Here is a 26,422-nt window from a genome sequence, read left to right on the forward strand (position 1 = left end):
ACACAGAAAGCTGAATCTGTCATATGCCACAGTGAACTCACTGTTCAGTGTTTTTCAGGAAGCTTCTTAACTGCCTCTGCTGCCAAACAAGCAGCTGATGTCCTTGAGAAGAAGCTGAAGAAGTCTTCAACAACAAATACAGGAAGTGGACTTTCAAATACTAGATTCACTTTAGACTCACAGAGAAATGACTCAACCAGCTGTGTTTGACTCTATGAAAGGTCAGTGTGTGTCTGCACACAGACTGTTGTGTTGGACTGTTATTCAGTTGTCTGCTGAATGTTTTCAAATGTCTGCATCTCAGCTGTGATGAGGCTGGGGGTCATGGGAGGCCACCGTAGCAGCCTCTTCAACATCATGACATCATCATAAATGCTGCTGGACTGTCTGATGGGCTGACGGTGAAAAAGCCGTCGGGAAGGAAACAGAAGACATTTCAGAGGCTGCAGCAGATTTCTTTGATTCGGGGCCTTTTTCAGCTTTATTGGACAGAGCAGTGAAGATAAGTGACAGCAAAGCAGAGAGAAAGGGGGCGTGGCCCGGGTCAAAGCCAGGCCAGCTGCTCTCCACCTCGTGGTCACCTGCTCATCCTAGTGAGCTCCACCAGCAGCCCTTTCACACACTTTACACTGTCAAACACTGTGTGTGGACCTCAGCTAACAACAGGCTACATTTAAGTCTGGACTACATGCTTTTATATTGTTTTTATTCCATCAGCAGCTCAACATCATGAGCAGCTTTGACATAAAGACATCAAACTCAAGCTGACTTTAAACTACTTTTAATACAGGGGCTCAAAAACAACAACATCTTTATTATATATCAGGACACAAAGTCATTTCATCTCAAAGGGAAACAGCTTTATTTGGAATAACCAGCACTATCAACTGGTTTGGGATCTCCACCAGTTTCATGTCTTTGCAGCTTCTCCAACAAAGTTCCTGTAAAATCAGCATGTTTGTCTTTATTGGTTTGATAGTGATTGATTATTCAGTCCCAATCTGCTGTCATCTAAAGAACAAAATGATGTTTCTATGAGTCACAAAGCTCCAGATGTTGTCGGCTTCACAAAGAAAACAAAGAACTTAAACACAAAGTGTTTGGAGCCAAAATGTTCCCAAGCTGCTCTTTTTGAAATGGCAGAGGTACAGTGGTGTCTAACAGCACACTGTGGAAGGCAAACATGTTATTGTTGGATGAAACTTCATGAATCCTTTGTAGATTTGAGCTGTTGGAGCCTTTCTTTTCTCTTCAGGTGTACAGATGCTGAGGAGGCAGGTGAAGCAGGTGGAGCTGTTGTGATGCTGGCAGAGGGTGTGTCTTAGTAACTCTGTGAGGCAGAACTGGATCCAACATTGTGGATGTGTTGATGTTGGAGCCATTAAGAGTCTCTGGCCACACTGTAGGATTTCCCTTTGATCCACTGTGGGGGCATTTTGGAGTCTGTCAGTGAAACTCTTCATGTTTGTGTTTGACTCCAGTTTATAGAAACAGAGAAATGTGTCATGCTTTTGTTCGGCCTCCACAAATACACACATTTGTTCATTGGTTGGACTTTTTGGAAGGAGACACATTGAAAACCATGTTAATAAGATCTTGTTGTTTCCTGTGGATCCGACACAGAGAGTGGACTTCAGACAGAAAGCGTGGAAGAGATTTTAGAGGCCGTGTGTGGCAACAGGAAGTTTCTGTGTGTTTGCTGATCTTACATGTGGAAAACAACACGTGATGTTTGTGAAGTTCTACAATGATCATTGTTCTCACAGCATTTTGAGTGGGAACAGTTCAAACTGGGAGTAGTGGGAGTTATTTACTGATTGAAACAAGCTGAATGTTTCTGTGACGATGAAGATCAGCAGCTCAGCTGATCAATGAACTGACATCTATCAGTCGTTTCATGAGATGAAGTCATCAGCAGACATTTGTTCTGACTGTGTGATGAATGTCAGAACGTCAGGGCTCTGCTTTAGTCACTGCTTGATGATCATTGGCTCATTGTTGAATCCAGGGCCCAGTCTGACCTCTGACCTTTGCTGCAGGTCTTCTGTGTTATCTCCACTTTCATGTCTGATCTTCTACTTGTAGTCCTGTGTCTACATATACAGTGGCTTTCAAAAGTATTCGGCCCCCTTGAACTTTCCCACATTTTGTCACATTACAGCCACAAACATGAATCAATGTTATTGGACTTCCAGGTGAAAGACCAACACAAAGTGGTGCACACGTGAGAAGTGGAACGAAAATCATACATGATTCCAAACATTTTTTACAAATAAATAACTGCAAAGTGGGGTGTGCGTAATTATTCAGCCCCCTGAGTCAACACTTTGTAGAACCAGCTTTTGCTGCAGTTCCAGCTGCCAGTCTTTTAGGGTCTGTCTCTGCCAGCTTTGCACATCTACAGACTGAAATCTTTGCCCATTCTTCTTTGCAAAACAGCTCCAGCTCAGTCAGATTAGATGGACAGCGTTTGTGAACAGCAGAAATTGAAATTGAAATTGCAGTGAAGTCAGCTAGAAACTTACAGTGACGTGGACATCATGCAAAGACTGCCAGACTCTGTAATACTGCAAATGATCAGTGACTCAGGTTAACACTAAACTTTAAACGGCACCTCTGTGTCTCTGTGTGCTGAACATCTAGGATTGAGTCAGGCTGCATCAGCTGAAGCTGTTATTTGTATATATCAGTATTTTTTTATTCAGGTGTGGAGAAAATACGTAAGACTGCAGTGAAGCGATGCACCAGATGAATCCCTGGCCAAAGGTATCGTACTCAAATCAGACTACTGATCCAGCCACATCAGCCTTTTGTGAGGTCTGTTTAAAGTAGACTAAAAGTGAACTGCAGGTTCCTGAGAGGTGGACTGTGAGCACAGAAACACATGTTCATACATACAGCTGCAGCAAACTTACATTAATTGTAAATAGATTTGTTACTCTGATGTCTGTCTCTGTGTTAGTCCTCTGACAGACTGGTGACCTGTCCAGGTGTGCTCTACCTACTACTGGGACAGGTTCCAGCCTCTGTAATAGAAATGTTCTGTTATTCTCATTTAAAGTGTTTAAGTGCTTATGCATATGCTTAGTTGTGACACTGTTACTGTTCAGTGAAAGTTGCTAAAACTAGATGAACTTACTTCAGCAGTTTGAGAAAACAACTCCCTTTACAGGTGCTGATAAGGCCAAGGGCACAAAACAGCACAACCATTGATGCGTTAGGTTTCATAGCGAGACACGTGAAGTGTGGTAGGATCAGTTTGTAACTTCCTCCCTCTTCCTTGGAAGGCGTAAAGGAGGAGGAGCACGACCTCTGTGGCAGCGCTGACATGACTGAACTGTGATGTTTGATGTGTGTTGGTGCAGTAATAAATAGCTTGATCACAGCTCTTTCTGTGTTGCAGACTTTATTTAAAAAATTCCACGAAACCCCCCCCCCCCCACTGTGAACCTGAATTGAATATTCAGAAGACATTTGTTTAAATAGTTCTACAAATCTGAGCTGTTGGTGTGTCCTTGGATTGTGTGGTAATAATATTAGAGCCTGCAATCTTTCTTACTGGATCTCTACTATGAGTCATGTTACCTGAGATTAGTTCTATGTTTACCTGTCAGCCTGGACGAATGTGCTGTGTGAAGAATGTAAATGACATCAGATCTGAACTGCTTACATCTAAGGAGCCTGTTCATATTTAATTGTAATATGAACCAATGATTTTCTGATTGATTGCTGATATATACAGTGGGGCAAAAAAGTATTTAGTCAGCCACCGATTGTCATCATTTTAGGTGGGGGAACTTGCACAGAGGTCAGTAATTTGCACCAGAGGTACACGTCAACTGTGAGAGACAGAATGTGAAAAAAAAAATCCATGAATCCACATGGTAGGATTTGTAAAGAATTTATTCGTAAATCAGGGTGGAAAATAAGTATTTGGTCAATAACAAAAATACAACTCAATACTTTGTAACATAACCTTTGTTGGCAATAACAGAGGTCAAACGTTTACTATAGGTCTTTACCAGGTTTGCACACACAGTAGCTGGTATTTTGGCCCATTCCTCCATGCAGATCTTCTCGAGAGCAGTGATGTTTTGGGGCTGTCGCCGAGCAACACGGACTTTCAACTCCCGCCACAGATTTTCTATGGGGTTGAGGTCTGGAGACTGGCTAGGCCACTCCAGGACTTTCAAATGCTTCTTACGGAGCCACTCCTTTGTTGCCCGGGCGGTGTGTTTTGGATCATTGTCATGTTGGAAGACCCAGCCTCGTTTCATCTTCAAAGTTCTCACTGATGGAAGGAGGTTTTGGCTCAAAATCTCACGATACATGGCCCCATTCATTCTGTCCTTAACACGGATCAGTCGTCCTGTCCCCTTGGCAGAAAAACAGCCCCATAGCATGATGTTTCCACCCCCATGCTTCACAGTAGGTATGGTGTTCTTGGGATGCAACTCAGTATTCTTCGTCCTCCAAACACGACGAGTTGAGTTTATACCAAAAAGTTCTACTTTGGTTTCATCTGACCACATGACATTCTCCCAATCCTCTGCTGTATCATCCATGTGCTCTCTGGCAAACTTCAGACGGGCCTGGACATGCACTGGCTTCAGCAGCGGAACCTCTGGACGCAATCGGTCTCTATACAGTCCATTCTCTTTTGAGCTGCTTTTAAGCATCTTGTAATCGTCGTTCCAACACAGTGTGTTTGTTTTGATTCGTAGACCTCGAAAATGGTGCCGCGCTCCCACAATGCATTGCGGCGTGACGTCAACTCCAAAGCCCTATAGAACATGTTCTTTTTCATTGTCAAAATTATCAGGAATAAAGAAGAAAACTGATTCAAAACCTGTGGAACCTGCCAAAAAACAAGTTTTACTGCAAAGGATTTCTAGATGTGAAGGTTTTGTGGCTTTTTTCAGTTTCTAAAACAAACTCATTTGTACAGAAGGATATGAGGATGTATATGTCCGGTGGTGGGTTTTTTTCTTCTTGATTTAATGTATTCATTTATCTCTTCACTTAATCTTTCTTTATGTTTTTTTTTTTTTTGATTTGGCATGAGCGATTTCCGGTCCTCACTCCAAGCCAGTTGGTGGCGGTAATGCACCACATGTTCTATCACAGCTGCGTCCGAGAGGACAGGAAACGTCTGTATGCGTCTGCAAACCAGGTAACTACACTCAGCTGAGCCTCTCTGCTAGTCGTTATTAGTTGGAGGGTTTTGCGTCACTTTCTCTCGGCTTGATAAAGGGCTGTATAGAAATCTCTGGTACGTAACACGTAACGTCATTTTTAGGGAGCGTTGCAGAGAAGTGAGGCTGTTTCTTTGTTTTTGTCGAGTTTTGATTGAAGACATGTTTCCAGTCCGTTTTTTACTCGTTTGTTTTTTCATTAATAACTTTACATTATCACAGAGAACAAGAAGGCGCTTTGTTTGTCACATTCACCTTATGTCTGTGAAGGTTCTCAGTCATCCAGGTCATCGTAGTCAAAGGAGCTTGCAAAGAAAAGCGTCTGGACTTCTTTAAGTTACTTGAAGATGTTTCACCTCTCATCCGAGAAGCTTCTTCAGTTCTAAGGTCAAATGATGGAGAGTCCCAGATATAAACCTAGTGGGAGTATCCCCCCACAGAGGGACAAAGGACCCCCTGATGATCCTCTAATCACCTGAGCCAAGGTGGGAAACTGGGTGTGGGCCCCAATCAGCCAGTTTCGGGTGAGTTCATTGTGAAACCTGGCCCCACCTTATCATGCGAATTCCTGAGGTCAGATGGCCCAGGATGTGAGTGGGCGTTAAGGCGTCTGGGAAGGATCTCAAAACTGGATTATAGATGGCAGAGAGTTGGTGTCGTAAACCCCGCCTCTGTTCAAAGATGGTCGCTCACAGTGGACATAGATGGCTTCTTTCACTCCTCTTTCAAACCATCTGTCCTCTCTGTCCAAAATGTGAACATTAGCATCCTCGAAAGAGTGTCCTTTATCCTTAAGATGCAGATGGACTGCTGAGTCTTGTCCTGTGGAGGTGGCTCTTCTATGTTGTGCCATGCGCTTGTGAAGTGGCAGCCACTTGGCAGCCACAGTGATAAATGGCTGAGATGGCTGCAGCTGTACGTGTGAGGTACCTACATGTTTCAAGATGAATTTGCAGAGATGTCATGTTTGGTGCTTACAGACATCACACTGCATTTTGTGATTTCGTAGCTATTGTTGTGATATTTCGGAGCTTCCCATGATCACCGTAACAGTCATTCATTTTAACATAACCTTTCTATTCCTTTCAGGGATCCTCATTTTTTTGGTGAGGAAGATCAGCAGCTGTGTCGACAGGCAACAGGTAACGGCATGCTTTTCTGTTAGTACTGTAGACCTTGGTCTGGTGCTCTTTTTTAGTTTAACACAGTATTTTCATTTGCCGAAGTGTAAAAAGCTTGTTCCAGGAGAAACAAACTTTAGTGAGTTCTGCAAAATGATTCCCACCATTGCACACTCTGTCAGCCTCCAGTGTGCCCTTTTTTTGTCCTTTAACTGAAGAAAGTCGGTAGTCAGAACATATGAGATAAGTGAGATCCTCATTTTGCCTGCTTATTTCAAGATACAACATTTTCACAAACTGCTGTAGGATAACCTTGCTATTTGTCTTTTCCAACACTTCTACATTCATCCATATTTCCTTGTCTGCTTCTTTCCAGGTGAAAAGTACCTGAAATGGGTGAAAGATTTTGTTTCCAAAAACAAAAGCATGTGCGTTCACCTGAAGAAGCCAAGTGGTGCTGACCTGTGGATAGAAGAGCTTGAGAACACCAAATACAACGGGGATGATGATGAAGTTAACGCCTGGGGAAAATTCTACCTTCCCGAGATTGTAAAAATGCAGGTTATTGGTGTGGTAAAGGGCACCTCATGTCCATGTGACGAGCTTGTGCTGATGACGCGTGAGGACAAAAAGCTGTACGGCTATGACGGAGAGGAGCTGCATCTGGTGGCTTCCAGTTTCCTGGAACTATGTGACAAAACGATAGAGTATCCAGCATCCAAGCGCTACTACAATGGAGAGGCCTTCAAAGATATGGTGAGAAGTTAGACTGCTAAGAATAAGACTGGGGATGCCTAGTGTTAGAGATCAATCACCTGAGCTTTTCTTTGTATTGTTGTGTGTTCTGTTTAGACTGAGGAGGACTGGAAAAAAGTTAAGATGAGTGATGTGGGGAGGAAACTGCAGGAAGAACATAAAAAGCTGGTAAATGAAACCCAGTCAGCGTTCGTCAGCCTAATATCATAGGTGGGTATTGGAGCTGAGTATCATCACTGATTTCTAGAACCTGTTCAATTCCAATTCACAAGGTCCCAATTAGATTCCATTTAATTCTTACTCAGAGAGTCAGAAACATTATAATTCTGATCATTTATCAGTACTGACACTTGTGAAACTTCATCAGAGGTGTGAGCATCACAGCAGATGCTTTTGTGTCAAAGTAACTGAGGATAAAACACAAAACCATGAAGCAGATTTTCCTGGCCTAGCTTTTTACAGTAGATAACCTTAAAAATATTATTCTGCAGTAGAACAAAAGCAGACGAGAACCACGACTCAACAAATGTACATTGGCTGATGCTGCTGAAGTGATTCAGAGGTTTTAATAAGAGGTTTTAATAGAGACACAGCAGAGCATTTTGCAGTTTCACTTAATTTGAAAAAAATAAATAAAATTTGGTATTGAACAGCAGAAATGAGGCTGTCTTGTCGGAAGTCATTAAAAAAAAATGGCTGTAAACAACGGTAGACTGCTTCATAACAAGCAAGCGAATAATGCCAAAAACAGAGATTTGAGATGGGAAACGGTGTTCTTAAAGTACACTGAGAGAGGCAGAGAGCTGTGCTGTGTTGTTTTTCTGTGTGTGTTTTAATGGTGGTGGAAGCAAACCAGCAAAAGTAAGAGGGAATTCATGACAATGTTTATGTCAAGCGAAATGTGTCTTCTTTTGCTGCTGGTTTGGTTAGAGAGAGACAAAACGTGCAGCTTCAGGATCTGAGCAGCTTTCAGCACCAACGGCATCACAGCTCAGACTTGGATTCAGGATTAAGCCCTTTATGTTTGACTGTAGTGATTGTAGCTCTGTCCTTGTTATTAATCGCTTTAGTCAAACACAGCTATTGTTTGCTGGGATGTGTATATCCTTGACAGTTTGTATCTCAGAGTTATCAAAGACACTGTGGATAATCATCAAGAGATTGTTGTCCTCTTAATAATGACCTATTTGATTGTTTGTTTTTTCTTCTTCTTACAGATTCTGTTATTTGGCCAAAAGAGAGCTTCACAATTCTTGGCTTCACCTGTGGTAGAAAAATGACTAAAGTTATGCAACACTCTCTAAAATTAAAGCTATGCAACGCTTTAACATGAATGGCGAAGGAGTGCATCTCTTTCACTGTCTCTTCCTGTCCTCTTCTCAGTCTTTGTTGTGGCACCTCTGCTATGTGTTATAGAAAGCACTTGGAATCATGTTCAATACAAAAACACCAAACTCGTGGGATTGCCCTAGCAAGCAGTTGGTAAAAACTAATTAAAACTGATATATATCAGCTTCACTTTCTAGCTGCAAAAGCACGTTTCTGCAAAAGCATGCAGTTTCCTGTCAGCACTTTTTGGCACAGAGTGTACTCAGAGTTAGGCCTTTCTTATATAAAGCAATATAATCAGCATATAAACATTTAAGATGATAAATTTAAAGCTCAACAGTAACTGCTATAAATATTATAACTACACATGTAGTGCTTTTGTTTAAGTAAATTATAGTTGGGATCATAATAAGAAAACATGTGTTTTTATTTTCTGTGTACCCTGGGTACAGACCAGTATAAATATGGGATTCTTCCCAATAAATGCTGTCTGATAATGCTTCACATTGCATTAAACACTAGATATGTAAGCAAACAAACAAAAACCCATAGAAGCCAGTTTTAATTATTAAATGTGACAATTACATGGAGATGGAAAGTAAACATGCTTATACACGTCTCTGTGATTACAGAAAATCCACACAGATGCTGTCAGAGCAGAGAATCTTTGATTTATCAGAATGATGAATGCAAATGATTTCATGAAATCTCACTCTTGTTCTGGGTTGTAAAATTCACCTGTCCAGTTAAACCGAATCCTTTGCAACACGGTTCTAAGAACCCTACCAACCTCATCCTCAGCTCTCTGCCTGTTATCCTTTTCAGCTGAGTATTCATCCACATGTGTTTCAACTTCTCTCTCATTTTCAAGCAAATTGCTCAGGCTCTCAGCTTCAGCACAGTTACCATATGGCCACTCTCTGAGGTCTTCTGTGTTCAAGCCAAACAAATTCTTACATGATCTGCAAGGCTTCATTCTGGCACCATCACGGAGACAAAAAGCCTCACACCTGATATTTCCAGGTACTTCAATTGTTCCATCAAAGTAATCTTTCTGGACTGTGTTTGGATAATAGGTCATCACCGCACCAGATACATATTTATGCCATTTGCTAAGACAGGAGGCAGCAATCATAATTTTCCCAGCGTTAGGACCTTTGGTGGACATGGAGACTCCGCAGTACCTTTCTGATTTGTTGGTTTGGGATTTTTGAGAAATGCAGATGGTGGACGAGACGAAAGCTGTTTTTTTATTATTCTCTTCTAAGTCCAAGTCTGTGAGGAGATCTTGCAGACTCTGCTTTATTTGCTCTTCATTCTCTGAGTTATTTTGCAGGACGATCTGAAAACAGTTACAGATCTGGTCAAAGTGTTGCACCTGATTATATAGTTGTTTTTCATAGAAAGTTGATCAACATGTTTGTTTCGCTGCTTGACTTATTTAACTATGCAGGACCATTGGATGCTTTTGGTTTAGACATTTTAAGATAGGGGGTGAAACAAGTCACAAAAATCTATTTAATTTTAAATCAATAAGCAAAAATCCATCTTTGTTCTCACTAATTTATAATTAAATTTGCTAATTGACCTTTTTTTTCTATTTTGCTATGCCGGGCTGTCAAAACACGCTGAATTTAGAGTCTTTGAGCTTAACAGATCCAGCAGCTACACAGTGACAGCATCATATACGCCTTGAAGACTGTAAGCATCTCCAATAATGAGTCTGTTAGACATTATTTAGAACTAACAAATTCTGAAGCAAGTCTCCAGCTCTCCTGCAGTCTCTGTGTTTGGTGGAGAAGCATAGCTAGAAGCATATGTTGAAGTATAAGGTACAGTATGGATTTTCTTTGGATTTCTCAGTAAAAAAGCACTTTGCATTATACTTTCCTAAAAACTGGAAGTTTGTCAGATTGACTGAAAATGTGAGAAGAGTTATCTTACCATGTCGAGCACACAGGAGAAGGGACTTCGCCTGGGAAGCTGAGTCGAATACAACTTTAAAGGCCTGGGATATCTTCTCATTAAAGAACCCAAAACAAAAGGATTAGGGAAGATTTCTTCTGGAGAAAAGGGGATGTTGTTGATTTTGCCCAGAAACAACATGCTGTGAAGGATCTGTTGAGTGAAAACATATTTGCTTATTGTTAGTAGTGATAAACAGGACTGTCTTAAAAGTGTCAAAGGTAACACACCTCATCCACCAAGTGTTGACTTCCCGGAGTCATGTAAGAGCCCCGAACCATCCTCTTGGTAATCTTGTAGGCATTAGTTTTGAACCTCCTTTGAGAAATTGTTGTCTTCTAAAATGATAATGATCGAGCAGTTAGGGATTTAAAAACACAGGAGATCTGATAACTTTGGCTACAGCAGAGTCTGCAGACATACCTATTTTGCTCTTGGTCGGCCTATTTTAAACATGAGAGAAAACATAGTTAGTGAAATGTTGATAACATACAATGACTATCATTGGTGGCTGAAAAGATGCCAGGTAACAAGTGAAAAGCTGCTACTTACCATCGCCACAGTCTAAGAATGAAACAGGAAACACTGAGCGAGTTGCCTCCATCTTAAAGCTGTTGATCATGTGATTTAAAGGAAAGCCACACCCAGCTCTTTCCTGGAATTTTACTCGACTGTAGAAAACTGCTCCATTTGCCCCGCCCACCCATGATCTTTAATATCTACCAAAAACAACCTTTTGGTTGTCAGTAACCAGTCGATCGTTTTCGCGATTAAAAAGTGGCTTTGTGCGGCGGCGTTCCCACCGCGAGCAGAACTCCGGCTCAAAAACCGCTGTTTTTGAACACTTTTATTTACTTAAGCACTTTAATGGGCTTACTTTGAAACAAAGTGCGATTGAATGATTATTGTTATGTGTTGCCTTGAATTCGGCTATGCTGTCTGTTAGACAGCTGTTTTCCTTTATTGTTGTTTTTGTATTGTTTGTAGCGAACGCTACTGGAATGTATAGATTAAGCTACGTAGCCAAGATAATTAATAATTTAACTGTTGTACATTGGTTGATGATGATTTGCATTGTTACATAGGCTTGCAGAAAAATATATTTGTTTACCGGTAAACTGAATCGAACTTGATGTGCTAATGGACGTTTTTCTGACCTACAGGTCAGGTTTTGTTCCCTCCCTTTGAATTAATCTTCTTCATATTGAAGTGGCGAGCCGGTAGGACCATTCTTTGTTTCCCCTCTTTCCCCCACTTAGCCGTCTTTGGATTACGGACATATTTCCCCATTTGTATGAAGCTGGACTCTAAGGAGGAATACCTTAAAAGTGAACTTTAAAAAGAAGAGGACCAAAAAGGACTCGTGCACAGAAAAATCACAGCATTGATTTATTATTTAATTGTGGGCATTTATGTTGTGTGTTGTGTTAATTATTTTGTTCCATTTCCCCTTTCCTCCATTTATTCAATATATTTTTGGTACAAGATATTGCAGTCTTTGGTCTCATCATTCACACCATCTCGGCTCCATAAAGAACTATTTCTTCTGCGCATCAGTCAGTAAACTCATCCATTGAAATAAACTAGTCCTTAAATAACTTTGAGTTACACAGTGGCAAATGTAATAGAGAAAGACACAGGGCCACCTGAAATCTGTCGTCCTATCTGATTCAAAACCAACATGTAGGAGAATCTGGAATCTTTGATTTTGAGTTAAAAATAAAATATGGGTAAAATGCAGAAATGTTTTTACTAACATGTACTAACAGAGACTTGGAGGAGAGAGACCTAATGTTTAATAATCCACATTTCACTGTTTTACTCTTTGGTTCAGATGTGGATACTGTATTGTTCTTTCTTTGTGATTGTTTATGTTTAAGTTGTTTGTTGCTGGTTTTTAGTTTGTTTTTTGTCTGTTTGGAAGCTGACACAGTCTCTATGGAGATGGGTTTTTGGGGGGTAGCAGGAGGAGAGAAGCTGCAGAGAGGCGTGTAAGACTGCAACTCTGCTTCCTGGTCCCAACTCTGGATAGTCATATTTTGGGGGGTTTAATAAACTACTACTCCCTGATGTAAAGCTGAAGTATTACACAGCTTTATGAACCTCCTGTTATCCTGGTAGACGAGTACAGCAATAAATCTTTTACTTGAACATCTTCTGGCTGCAATAAGCTTTGAAATGTGACCATGAAGTCAGAGACACACTGACTGAAACCCACAGCTGTGACTGTGGATCACATCCACACACAGTGTAGCTGCTGTCTCTGTGTGAGGTCTGTGTATATATGTACATATTTATGCTTATATTCATATTCTCTTATTCCCCTTTATTTGATATCCTAATTCTGTGCTGTGTAAAAGTTTGTCGGTGTTCTGCTGCTACAAACTGGATTTCCTGGAGGATAAACATGAGGGATTCATAAAGTTCTATCTCTCTGTTAAAATCCCCCAAAATAAATGAAATGTGAATTTCAGGCAGACGTGTTTTTAAAACCAGCTGTTAAGAGAATTTTTATTTTAGTTAAATCATTAAAGTATAATCAAGTAGAAACAAGTATGCCTTATAATCAAGTGTTTATATATTTTCACACGGTAAAGCTTACTGTTGAAAAGAACACAATGTATTCCTTGCTTAAGTGTGTGAGATGTTTGACAAAGACAGGATATATACATGCATTCTTTACTTCAGTGTCTGCGATGTCAGATAAGCATGAATACTGCTGTGTCGTTGTTTTTCAGTTTGTGTGCAGAAGTTAGATAGCTAAGACAATGCCTGAGCTCTCCCCTCTTCAGTTGAAAGAGGAAGTATTATGTAACCCATTTTGCCTTATAAATAAAGCGAGTAAACGGTGCTCGGTGTGTTAGTCTGCTCAGAGACTCTCACCCGTGCGCACGTCTTTGAAACTCTGAGTCGGTCTGCCAGTGTCTCATTTCTCTCTTACTGTGTTTGAACAAATTGTCAACCCTTGACATTTAATTGGTCCTTCGTAGCCGGAGAACTGACTGTTATTTTAACGTCTAGTTTTCCACAGACGGTCTCCATCGGATCCTGACGTCGTGACGCCTGCGCTGGAAGAAATCTGATCAGTAAAACGAAAAACCCGGGAACGTGAATTCGATCTCCGGTCAGCGTTCGGCCTTCACGGCTCCAGGACCCGATGAGCACCGGATCTTAAAACGCAGCGCCACAGTAGAGGTGAATATGACACGCATTCCACCAAGCGCTAAAATACGTTGATATTGAGATTTTCCTTTAAGTAGTGTGTAAACCTAGGTACGCCGACAGATCTCAGTGTCCATGCGGGACTAAGAAGACGACAGGCAAGAGCGAAATTCTAGAAAAATCGCTATTAAAAGTTCCGGTCGCTCTGGGAGTGGCTGCAACGGAACAGGTTTCCGGTCACTCAAGAAGAGTGGCTGAAGGTGAAGGTGTTACACAAATAAATAGGCCTACGGAAAATCTCAATAAAAATCATAGAAACGCGCTTTGTTTGTGAGGAGTGAGTTGTTTTTACGACCCAATACGCGGTCGAACCACTTCTCAAACTGTTTTCCTGTGTACACTCACGTATTGGTAAAGGTGGAAAAAAGGGTTGTGCTTCATCACGTAAAATTGATAACCACTCTCTCAATTAGTGGGAGAGTAGAAGGCTGTTATCGAAAACCCATTCTCACTTTTTCATGCCAAAGAAGGTGTCACAGTTCTGACGTAATTAGTTCAAAATGGGTAACTCTAAAACTAAAGTAAAATTAACAGCAGATGAAGGATGGTTGGAAAAAAACTGTCCAAATGCAGGAAGAGTCAGTGCAAATAGGTGGAGAAATCCACATAAAATTTATTGCCCAGCCTGGCAAGGCAAATGCAATCAAGAATCAATAACTGCTTTAAAGGCTGCTTTACAAAAAGAATTATTTGAGGAAAAGAGCCAAAAGAAAAAAGCAAAACGCTTAGCAGAATGGCACCTTTTCAAGGCGTGGATGGTAGAAAACGATAAACGCATTGCTAAACGTGCCCAAAAGCAGGAAACTAAAGATAAACAGAAAACTGCAGGAGAAGAAAAACCGTACCCCCCTCCTTATGCTCTTCAGCCTGCACAGCCTGCAGCAGCTGCACCTAACCCTACGTCAGCACTTCCTGTAAGCTCTCCTCACAAACCTTTTGTTTCAAATCCCTATATGGAGGCCAGACAACAACTTGATCTTATGACTAAGCATGGTCATTCCAAAAAAACAGAAATTGTAGGTCAGTTTCCAATGGTAGCCTTATCTAACCCCAGGTACGGTCAACCCACTGGTCCCCCAGACGCCCAAGGAGTCATACCAGTAGACGGTGAGCCTTTAATTTATGCATTCCGACCCTGGTCTCATAAAGACAGAGAGAATGTACTAAAAGATGTGCCACCCCTTAAAGAAGGCTTCCGGCCGTGGCGAGATGCAGTGGAATTGATCCGTCAGGGGTGGGGTTTAAATGGTCATGAGATGCATCAAGTTTTTCAAGATTTATTAGGTTTAAGTCTTCCTAGAGCTAGAGGTCAATTTACAGGAAATGATTTAAACGGTGACGTGTTGGGGCCAGACACTCCCCAATTAATACAGGAGCTTAATAACTTGTATGGCAGAATAGAAGTTATTTTAGCCCCAAGGCCAGATTATGGAAAGATAGGAGAATGCAAACAAAAGGAAGGAGAGACAGCATCAGACTATTTGGATCGCCTACGCCCAGTTTTCAGACAAAACTCAGGGCTAAATTATGATGCCGATCCACTGTCTGCTTTTCAACAACAATTAAAAAATGCCTTCCTAAATGGTCTACTGCCTAAGATAAAAGCACATGTAGACAAACACTGGGTCACTCAAAATACAGGAACCTTGCCTGAAGCCCTACAATATGCTGAGCATGCAGTCAAAATTCAAAAACAAAAAGAAAAAACAGAAGGAGTTTTCATGATTGATCCAGAGACAGGCTTTATAGCCTTCTCAGGACAGCAACACACGGCAGGTTTTAAGCAAAGTAGGGGAAAGCAAAAAGCAGGACAAAGAAGAGATAGAAGAGATATGAGATGTTATAACTGTGGTAAAATCGGGCACTTTGCTCGAAACTGTAGAAATGTAAGCCAAGAACAGGAAGGTGGAGATGACAGGCGCAGACGCCGTGATGAATGACTAGCACAAGAAAAGGGAAGTGAAACAAGTGAAGGGGAAGTTTACAACATTGAACAACTGCTGCTAGGCTCAGAAGCAAAGCCCACCGTTATAGTGCACGTTAACGGGGTCCCAATAAAATTCCTTTGCGACACAGGTGCTTGTAAAACTGTCCTAACAGTAGAAGTCCCAAATTTAACCTCTTCAAAAGATACCTTAATCGTGAAATCAGCCTCAGGACATGTGACAAAACAGCATCTAACCGACCCCCTTTTTATGTCACATAGAGATAGTGGCCGTGCCTGCAAAAATCAGTGCATCTATGATCCATCTTGTCCACTAAATTTGTTAGGAAGAGATGCTTTAACAAAATTAAAAATAGGAGTTTTTCCTGAAGAAAGTGGCATGAAAGCCAGACTCCTACTCTCTGAAAGTCAGAGCCAAACTGAAGACATTTTTGTTTGTGAAGGTTTAGGTGAGCCAAATTATTACTGGGCCTTAGATTTACCAAAACTTGAACCATTAGAGGCCAAAGCTAATATGTACTTACCTGAGCACTCACATAGACAGGACCCAGCAAAATATCACAACACCTTGTGGTATAAATATGTCCCAGGTCCAGACAAAATTTATGATCAACAAGTGCACAGACTAGGACCGCAAAAACTAGTCCTACAACACCTGTATGTGACACAGAGTGGTAATGCAGTATGCTCAGTGTTACAGACAGATGCAGTGCAGCGCTTAAATAAGATGTGCAACCCTCATGTATCTGTTGCACGCAACGACCAAACGCCTTGGTCTGAGTTAGGCACAGTGCTGAGAAATGTAGAAATGGACAGATATGACAAAATAGAGTGTGAGGACTGGCAAAAAGGCCGTAGAACTGGGTGCATGAGGCTAACGCTGTGTTGGCCGGTGACAGCCACACCAGCCACACATTTAGCCACAACAGAGCAAGATGAATGACAAGTATTAACAATTGAAGCACATCCAGAACTAGAGAAGCTGCCACAAACATTATGGTCTCAAGGACCCACGGATGTAGGCCTAATAAAAGGAGCAGATCCAGTAGTGGTGAAAACTACAACCTCATATAGGCCTGTAAAACCACAATATCCCTTGAGTGCAGAGGCAAAAGAAGGTATCAGACCAGTCATAGCAGAGATGCAAAAAGCAGGTATTCTCGTGAAAACTAATGAAGCCACGTGTAATACACCAATTTTTCCAGTAAAAAAGGCTAATACAGGAAAATATCGCTTAGTTCATGATCTAAGAGCAATAAATGAGGTAACAGAGCAAATACCTCCAGTGGTTGCAAATCCACACACAATTCTAAATCAAGTAACACCAAAAGAACGGTGGTTCTCTGTAATAGACTTGTCCAATGCCTTCTTCTCCGTACCTCTGCACCCTGACTCACAGAAGTTATTCGGATTCACCTTTGACAATCAAAAGTATACTTATACAAGGTTGCCTCAGGGATTCCAGAATAGCCCAACTCTGTATGCAGAGGCTTTGAGAAAATCAATGTCATCTTGTACGCTCCCTGCCCCAGGGCAGTTCTTGTTGTATGTAGATGATATATTGATCACAGGCCATACAAAAGATGAGTGCAAAGAAAATACATTAACAGTTTTGCAACATCTCGCAGAGCAAGGCCATAAAGTGTCACAGCATAAACTGCAATTGTGGAGCCAGGAAGTAACATACCTTGGCCACAAATTGACAGGACAAGGCAGGCAGCTGTTAGAGAGCAGAAAGATAGCAGTCCAAAATGCCCCAAAACCAGTAACTAAACAACAAATGATGAGTTTTTTAGGACTGTGCAATTTCTGTAGATGCTGGATTCCAGAATACGCATTACTAGCTCAACCACTACAGAACCTCATTTATGGTAAAGATCTAGCATTAAAAGACAAAGTACAATGGACTCCAGAAGCAGAAAAAGCTTTCGTTGATTTGAAAATAGCACTGCAGACATGTACCGTCTTAGCATTACCAGACTATGGAAAACCTTTCGTTCTCCATGTTGATGGTGCAGGAGGGTATATGAAAGCAGTCTTAACTCAAGCTTTTGGAGAAAAACAACGTCCATTAGCTTTCTACTCATGCAAACTTGACTCTGTAGCTGCTGGATTACCTACCTGTGTTCAGGCATGCGCAGCAGCAGCAGAGGCAGTTAAAAAATGTGCAGACATTGTTCTAGGACATAAACTGATCATCAAAGTCCCACATGCAGTGACCTCTATTTTGCTCCAAGCGAACCTCTCTTTCCTCACGCATGCAAGACAACTTTCTTATGTGGGGATTCTACTTACACAATCACACATAAAAATAGAGAAGTGTGGCCAGCTAAACCCAAGTACACTTTTGCCGACTTCTCTGGACGGAGAACAACACTGTTGCATTCAAAAATTAGAGGAAGATACAAAACCTCGCACTGATATATACAGCTCCCCCCAGAGCAGTTTCAGTAATGTTTTTGTGGACGGCTCAGCGTCAAAAGACATTCACGGTAGAAATTGTGTGGGTTATGCGGTCACAACTGTTGATAAAGTGATAGAAGCAAAAGCTCTCAGCTCCTCAAACTCTGCTCAAAGCGCAGAACTAACCGCAGTCATCAGAGCATGTACTTTATATAAGGGTCAAAGTGTTAATGTTTACACAGACAGTCAATATGTCTATTCAGCAGTTCATCATTTCGCTAAAATATGGCATAACAGAGGAATGACAACTTCCTCAGGCAACACAGTTCAACATGCAAACCTTCTAAAAAAGCTATTAGAAGTAATAACGTTGCCAAAAGAATTAGCACTATGCAAATGTGCAGCTCATCAAAAGGATGACACAGAAATTACGAGAGGAAATAACTTTGCTGACAAAGCAGCAAAAGCAGCTGCAGAAAAACAAATTGATGTTTTAACAACAGAAATCATAGATCTAATACCTTTAGAAATACTAGCAGATGCACAGAAAACAGCATCGCTGAGTGAACAAAAATCTTGGGTGAAAGATGGAGCAGAATTAAAAGACAACCTCATGATGTGTAATGGCAAACCAGTGCTTCCAAAATCTTTGCATAGAACTGCTGCTTTAGTGACACATGGGAAAACTCATGTGTCATCAGGAGGGATGATTAATATTCTTAATAAACAATTCTATACAAAAAATTTTGAAAGTTCAGCACAAGAGTTTATCAGAACATGTATGATTTGCCAAAGACACAACGCACAGGGAAATCTACGTCCAAAGCGAGGGCATTTCCCTATACCACCGCATCCATTTCACACTGTCCACATGGATTTCATAGAATTAAATGAATCACAATCCTCCAAATATGCACTTGTGATAATTGATGTATTTTCCAAGTGGCCAGAAATATACCCAGTGAAAAAAGCAGATGCAATATCAGTAGCAAAATGTCTATGTAATCATTTTATTCCAACGTACGGTATTCCATCTCTGATAAGATCAGACAATGGCACACATTTTGTAAATGAAGTAATAAGTAAAGTTTCTGAAGCTTTAGGCTTCAGCATAAAACATCACTGTTCTTATCATCCACAAAGTGCAGGATTAGTCGAGAGAACTAACGGCACAATTAAACAAAGGTTGAGGAAATGTATGGAAGAGACTAAAAAACCTTGGCCTGAATGTCTAAGCTTGGTTAAATTATGGATGAGAATAACTCAAGGAACAGGTGGTCTAACGCCATTTGAAATCGTACATGGCAGACATTTTCCACTCCCCATAATGAGTGAGCCAATTAATAAATCTATTGCAGAAACAACAAGGACAGAATGAAGAAATTGATGCAATTCGCATCACTGTCATGCAGCACCGAGTGGCTTTAGACATCATTCTCGCAGAGAAAGGTGGTCTCTGCGTATTGTTTAACACTACATGTTGTACCTACATACCTGATAACATCCATTCATTAAACATGACAAATGCTTTGAATGTTTTGAAACAACTGAGAGACGCTCAGCAGCAGGACTACGTTACCGATACTCAAGGTTGGTGGGACTGGCTGCTGAGCGGCTCTTGGAAATCTCTACTGATTAAAGGCCTGTTGGCCCTTTTCAGTGTGATGTTACTATTTTGCCTTTTCATTGCTTGTATTATCCCATGTCTGAGAAGCATAATGTTACAGGAAAAATGATTCTATGTTTCTTTACCTTCTTTTAAATGTACAAAGATGCCTTTTGTCTGCCCTTTGCCTATGGTTAGATTAGTTTAGAATAATCTTTTTAGACTTTCTCAGCAAAGACATACTGTTTTGGGACATATTGTTTTAGATTGTTTTATCTCTCACAGCCTTCTCCCAGCTCTCTGCTGACGAGACTAGCGCCACATATGGAGTTGTTTATTTTATTTGTTTTGTATTTTCTTATCCTGTTCTCACTGTCTTTCCTATAAAAATTACCAAGCCACTGTGCATGGTGTGAGTTGTCCTTAGCAGCTCACCCGTGTACACGTTTGATAAAGAAAGTAACTTTGTCTCATTGTGTCTTTATTTCTCCTGGGTCTTTTACAGAGTTTTCCCCCAACATTTCTTGGTCCTTCGACAGCCGGATCACCTCCATCGTGTCCCATCTCCGTGACCAGTCCACGTTGTTCGCCTGTCGACAGCCCACACACCAGGTGTGTGGAAAAAGACCAAGAGCGTTAAATTCGGGTCTTGGCCAACGTCTTAGAAAGCGACCCACGGTGGTGGGACCCGATCGAGGTGGACCAGACCCGGCGACACCGACCAGGTAGATACAGACACACTGACACAATCTTGCGTAAAAGCGCGTTTTGAATTCAGGGAATTTAAAATAGCGGAAGTAGCTCGTCGACTGGTAGCTCTGGGAGCTCGTCGACTGGTAGCGTAGCTCGTCGACTGGAAGCTTTGGAAGCTCGTCGACTGGTAGCTTTGGAGCTCTGGGTAGCTCCCCCAGCTGGGTCTAGACTGGGTCTAGGGAGTAAGTAGCTCTGGGAGCTCCCCTTATTATAAGGGTTCCGGTCGCGCGCGTCGAAGCTGTGAATGTGAATGTGTGTGTGTGTGTATTGTTTTAATTAATGGAGCAAGCTGAATTTTCACGGTCCAATAAGAGACTGAGCTGCTCCTACTGTGTTTTTCTTTTACTGCTATTCACTGACGTGCTGGTGAGTTGAGAGAACGGTCGAGTTCCGTCTCGTAAAGTTCACACCGCTTTTGGAAATAGTCCGAAAGTAGAAGGGCGTGTGAGCAACCACTCTCGTCTCTAATACCAGCGAAGGTGATAGCAGCTGTATTGTGTATGTATTACTTAAACAAAAATAAGTAAATACATAAATAAGATGGGTAATCAAGCAAGTGAAATTAAAACTCACTCCTGCTGACGAGCAGTGGTGAGAAAAGAAAAGTCCAGACGCCGGACAAAAACAGTGTCTGTAAACTGAGAGATTTAAGAAAACAAAATATAAACAGTCAGAAGAACAGAACTCAACTGCCAGTTTAGTAAAACCAGAAGACGAGACACTGTGCAGTTCCCACAACCCTTTTAGTAAACCATCACTCACTCCTGCAGCCGCATCTGCAGCACCACCCATATCAGGAAGAACTTAATAATCCCTTATTAAGTGAAAACTAGAGATCACAGTAGTTTGAAGTAGTTTAAAAGGGTTGAAAACAGACCCCACTGAGTAGATATAAATATAAAAAGTACGAAATAAAGATGAACAAAGGGAAAGTTACAGTAGAAATTATCTTTAGAGTATTTGAAATTAATAATAGCAAGGATAACAACCTGTAAAGTGATATTAACAATGAAACACAGTTGGCATGATGACCATGCCCACAATGTATAAAATGAATATAAAGCAAATAATTCACACGAAAATATTTTAATAAAATAAATAAGGTATATTAAGGCTGTGTCATTGTTCAGCCAAGGACAGTGTGTGAAAAGGTAACTGTCTCCATCCTGGGAAAAGGATGATTCTGCAGGTCATCTGAAGCCCTTGATGGATACAAAATAAAATATAAATAATATATTATAATAGAACTGCCTGGTCCACCATGCAACAGAGAGAACAAATGTGACCGCAGATTGGATGAATTCAAAATTATCTGTTTGCTGAATAAGATGATCCTAACTAACAAATTGGCTCAGTAGTAGTATAGTGGTACACACTGATAAAATATTATAATATGCTATTGCTGTTATATAAGACAAAGAGGATAATATTAACAATGACATAATATTAATATGAAGAGGCACCTTAATCGGTTATGATGTGAGGTGGATAATTGTTAAGCAGTAGTCTGCATCAAGCTTAAGGTTTGCTGAAACTCAGTGTAATGACATGTGAGATGAAGACAATACAGAGAATAACTAAACTAATGAAGTGCATAGAGGCACTTGACCAGCTTGAAACCTATCATCCTAGAATGTCACATTGCTGAGATATAGAGCACACCTATAATAACAACCAATAAGCAAAACCCTGTAGACAACAGCTACAACTACAGGATTGAGAAGCTGAATTAAATATGTAGACACTGCTAAGCTGATGAACATGTTCCACATTTTCTTTTCTTTTTATTTATTTGTTTCTTTTAGAGCAGAAGCTGCTGTAACACACCCAAAGAAAGACTCTAGGTCTGACCAACCGTCTCAGTCATGGGCAAAAAGATGTCAGTCAATAAAATTCTAAAAGATAATTTATTGACGAAAAATATATCAAGAGACAAAAGATAAAACAGTCCAGTGTCCCACTTATGACTTGTATAAAAACACACAGTCCCAAGGCCAGAGACAGCTATGACACACGGCCAAGTTGCACTCCACATGTTGCCTTTAACAGGGTTAGAAGTTGTCCTTGGAGACCCACCACCCTGCAAGCATATAGTCAGTGGTCACTCAAGCCTCTGCAACCCAGCTGCCTTTAGGCTGTGACATATAATAGGCCCTGGACTGCACAGAGAGACAAAACGACACACTTAATATAAAATTCATAGCGCAAAACCAATCCATCCCAAACATATCTGATTTCATCACATTACATACCTGCACAGAGAGACAAAACAAAACAGCAGTGGTTGTAGTGTGGGCTATAAGTAGACCAGTGTATCAGTGCAATCAAGTACACCTGCCTCTAATTAGTCCAACCTGATTCCAGCCATTGGCTCACCAAAAATGTGACACACACAAAACCACTCCCAACCAAGTGAAACTTCACACAATAATATGGAGCTGAATTAACACAGGCACATTAGTCTAGTATGTTAGAAGCTGCATGCTATTAAAAGCCAACATATGCAGACTTCTGCCTTGTTCGGGTGGCAGCATTTTTTTTTCTTTTTCTTTTGTGTCCTGACACGTTTATGTTTTTTGGTTTTGTTTGATTATTTTGTTGGTTTTGGAAACGAATTTAAACGAACTTGTGACCATACTTGAGAATCACAGTGACACATAGTGATTAGGCATATGATTGAAAAATGCCTAGGTTTAGAGCTGTGAGCTATGAGCTGTGAGCAATGCAAAGTTAAATATATATATATATTTGTATAAATGGGAAACAACCCTAACTTGAAAGTTTGAAATGTGTGAGATCCATGCATTGTTTGAAGAACTAGAAATTATCTAAAACTGCCTTAAGTGAAAATGTAGAGTTGCATCTATTCTCCCAAACAAAAAAAAAATCAAAAAACAAAAAAAGGGAGAAGCATTCTGTAACTTAAAAATAAGGCTGACTGTTGACAACAGACTAAAACACTAATTCGCAGGTGGCTATCAGGAACAGAGAGGCGAGCAAAGTCACAAACACCAAGGCCGCAGACAGCCACGCAGAAACAGCAGATAACATAGAGACAACGCCTGCTAGAACCGTGGAGAGGAAGGTCACTTCACACGAGATTGTTGCGCATGTGAAATACACAAAGATAAACAAATAACCATTTATATAGACAGCCAGTATGTTTTCTCTGCTGTGCATCATTTTGCAAAAAACCTGGAAAACCAGAGGAATGATTACACCAATTGGCAAACCAGCATGCCAACCTCTTACAACGCCTACTGACTCTTTCATTACTACAGGCAACAATTTTGCTGACAGAGCAGCAAAATAGGCGGCACAACAGGCAAACATGACATTGATGGCAGTAAACACACATCAATTCCACTGGATGTGTTGAAAAATGAACAAAAAGCAGCAAGCACAGCAGAGCAGGCAAAATGGCTAAAACACGGTGCAGTTCTGACAAACGACTTAATGATGTGTTATGGCAAGCCAGTGTTGCCAAAATTCCTCCACAAAATGGCGGCATTAGTGACTCATGGCTGTACGCATTTGTCAACGGGGGGACTGACCAGTATTGTCAACTCTCATTTCTACACTGTAAATTCTACACTGTAAATTTTGAAACCTCAGCAAAACAATTTGTCAGAACATGCATGACGTGTCAAAAATGTAATGCTCAGGGAAACCTGAGACCACACAATCCATATGGACTTTATTGAGCTAAATGAATGCCAAGGGTAAAAATACACCCTAGTGGTTATAGATGTATTCTTAAAGTGGCCAGAAATCTACCCAGTGAAAAAGGCAGATACAATTTCAGTAGCAAAATGTATGTCTAAGTTGTAGGAAAATAAAGAGATGATTGTAAATGACGAAGAATGTAATGATGTCTATCAAGTGTCTTGCAGATCACAGCCCGGTGACTGGGTTCTGATCAAAGTGCTCCAAAGGAAAAACTGGAGCTTGCAAAATAGCGGAACGACCATCTTGCATCCATCAGAGCCAGTAAGTGAAGCCATCTAAACACAGCTGACGGCAGGCTCGCCCACTTGTTGTGATCTCGCCCGGTGGAGGGGTCAGCTTTCCTGGCCGGGGGGTCTACTCGCGACAGGAGGGTGTGTTCCGTCGTCATGACGTGGTGGCTCTTAACAACTGCAGCGGCCCTGACCATGGCCGGGCTCCTCACCTTTGCTTCCGTGAGGGACAACAAGTCACGTTATATGGAGAAAAGGCAGACACTGTATGACAAAGGAAAGTACACCAAGTTTCCCCATGGCTATGCCACTAATTTCTGGTGGCAGTTTATGAACACTACAGCTTACTTGAATAATAAAACTGACTGCTATGCAAATACATATACACTTTCTGCCCACCAAGGAACGAGAGGAAGTGTATGGACTGTTCACTCAACGAAACCTGTGCCAGTAATGCGACACTGATGAGCCTCAACTGTCGCTCCAACTACAGCTACCGAATGATACTACAAACAAAGACTCATTACCAGACAGGATGTGCACGGACGGCACCAAGCAGCAAAGGAACCAGAGTTTCGCATCTGAGGAGGAGTGAAATTCTTACAGAGCTTGATCCCCGGCATTGGAGTTGCCGAGGTGCGAGATCACGTGGAGATCAACCGATATGCTCTGCTACGACACATCAACTTGACTAAGACCCTGGGAACTGCCTTAGCAGGAGAACAGCAGGCCATCAGAACGATGGTGCTGCAGAACAGACTGACACTAGACCTGCTAACAGCATCACAAGGAGGAGTTTGCAAGCTGATCGGGGAAACATGTTGCACTTTTATCCCTGATGGATACGAAACTGGAGGAGACATTTATGAAACTTTGCAGAATTTGTCCATTCTGCAAAAATATGTCACTGACCACACATCTGGAGCAGCTACACCGCCATGTCTAAGAGTAATGATTTCAAAGATGATAACAACTACAATGACTGCTTATGTTGCCGTGCCTCAAGAAGAACAACATCCCGTTGCAATTCTGTTAGAGGAGAACTTGTACTAGCTGCTAATAAATGACGTGGTGATTAAAAATGACTTGTCAAGTGATCATGCACTGATTAAAACATTAGTAGTTTATGCAGGTTTTCATGCTTTTATTTTTATTTTTTTTTTGAAGTCTTGACTTTTAAACATAAAGTTTTTCATTTTAAATACAACGTTTTCATGCTTTTATTTTCTTTGAAGTTTTCATTTTAAACATGAAGTTTTCATTATTTTACATATAAAGTTTTTCAATTTCAGGTTTGCATCATTTTAAATATAAGGTTTTCATCCTTGTATTTTTTGACATTTTTTGACAAACATGTTCAAGCGTATGTTAGGAAACCATGTCTTGGCTCAGTCAGTTATGGAGGATCCCTATCGTCAGTATGATATGCTGAGTGTGGGAGAGAGAGAAGAAAATCTCTATGACAATCTTGACAAGCTTGTTGTTTAATTATTTCACTGAATGACGTGCAAGTTGAAAATGTGACTAACAAGTGACTATGCATTGAGTAAAACATGTGAAATATATTAACATCAGGAGGGAATGTTAAGAGAATTTTTATTTTAGTTAAATCATTAAAGTATAATCAAGTAGAAACAAGTATGCCTTATAATCAAGTGTTTATATATTTTCACACGGTAAAGCTTACTGTTGAAAAGAACACAATGTATTCCTTGCTTAAGTGTGTGAGATGTTTGACAAAGACAGGATATATACATGCATTCTTTACTTCAGTGTCTGCGATGTCAGATAAGCATGAATACTGCTGTGTCGTTGTTTTTCAGTTTGTGTGCAGAAGTTAGATAGCTAAGACAATGCCTGAGCTCTCCCCTCTTCAGTTGAAAGAGGAAGTATTATGTAACCCATTTTGCCTTATAAATAAAGCGAGTAAACGGTGCTCGGTGTGTTAGTCTGCTCAGAGACTCTCACCCGTGCGCACGTCTTTGAAACTCTGAGTCGGTCTGCCAGTGTCTCATTTCTCTCTTACTGTGTTTGAACAAATTGTCAACCCTTGACACCAGCCAATAGGAGCGTCTGTGGATAACTCAGGAACACCATCACATATAAATACACAGAATTAAATCACTAGATAAAAGACGTCATTAAATAAGGATCAAATCAACATGTCA

General features: G+C 40.9%; 2 protein-coding genes across 5 annotated transcripts in view; both read left to right on the plus strand.

Moving 5' to 3' along the window:
* The window catches only part of LOC113011595 (NACHT, LRR and PYD domains-containing protein 3-like), a 604,422-nt gene that overhangs the window by 469,759 nt on the left and 108,241 nt on the right, over positions 1-26,422 (plus strand). The window lies entirely within an intron of this gene.
* LOC145424497 (uncharacterized) lies at positions 5,658-9,375 on the plus strand. Its single transcript, XM_080297870.1, has 3 exons — positions 5,658-6,337; positions 6,693-7,072; positions 7,169-9,375. The coding sequence occupies exons 2-3, from the start codon at positions 6,743-6,745 to the stop codon at positions 7,280-7,282; spliced, it is 444 nt and encodes a 147-aa protein (XP_080153996.1). The 5' UTR covers positions 5,658-6,337; positions 6,693-6,742; the 3' UTR covers positions 7,283-9,375.

This window comes from Astatotilapia calliptera, chromosome 3 (assembly GCF_964374335.1).
Source record: "Astatotilapia calliptera chromosome 3, fAstCal68.1, whole genome shotgun sequence".
Lineage (NCBI taxonomy): Eukaryota > Metazoa > Chordata > Actinopteri > Cichliformes > Cichlidae > Astatotilapia > Astatotilapia calliptera.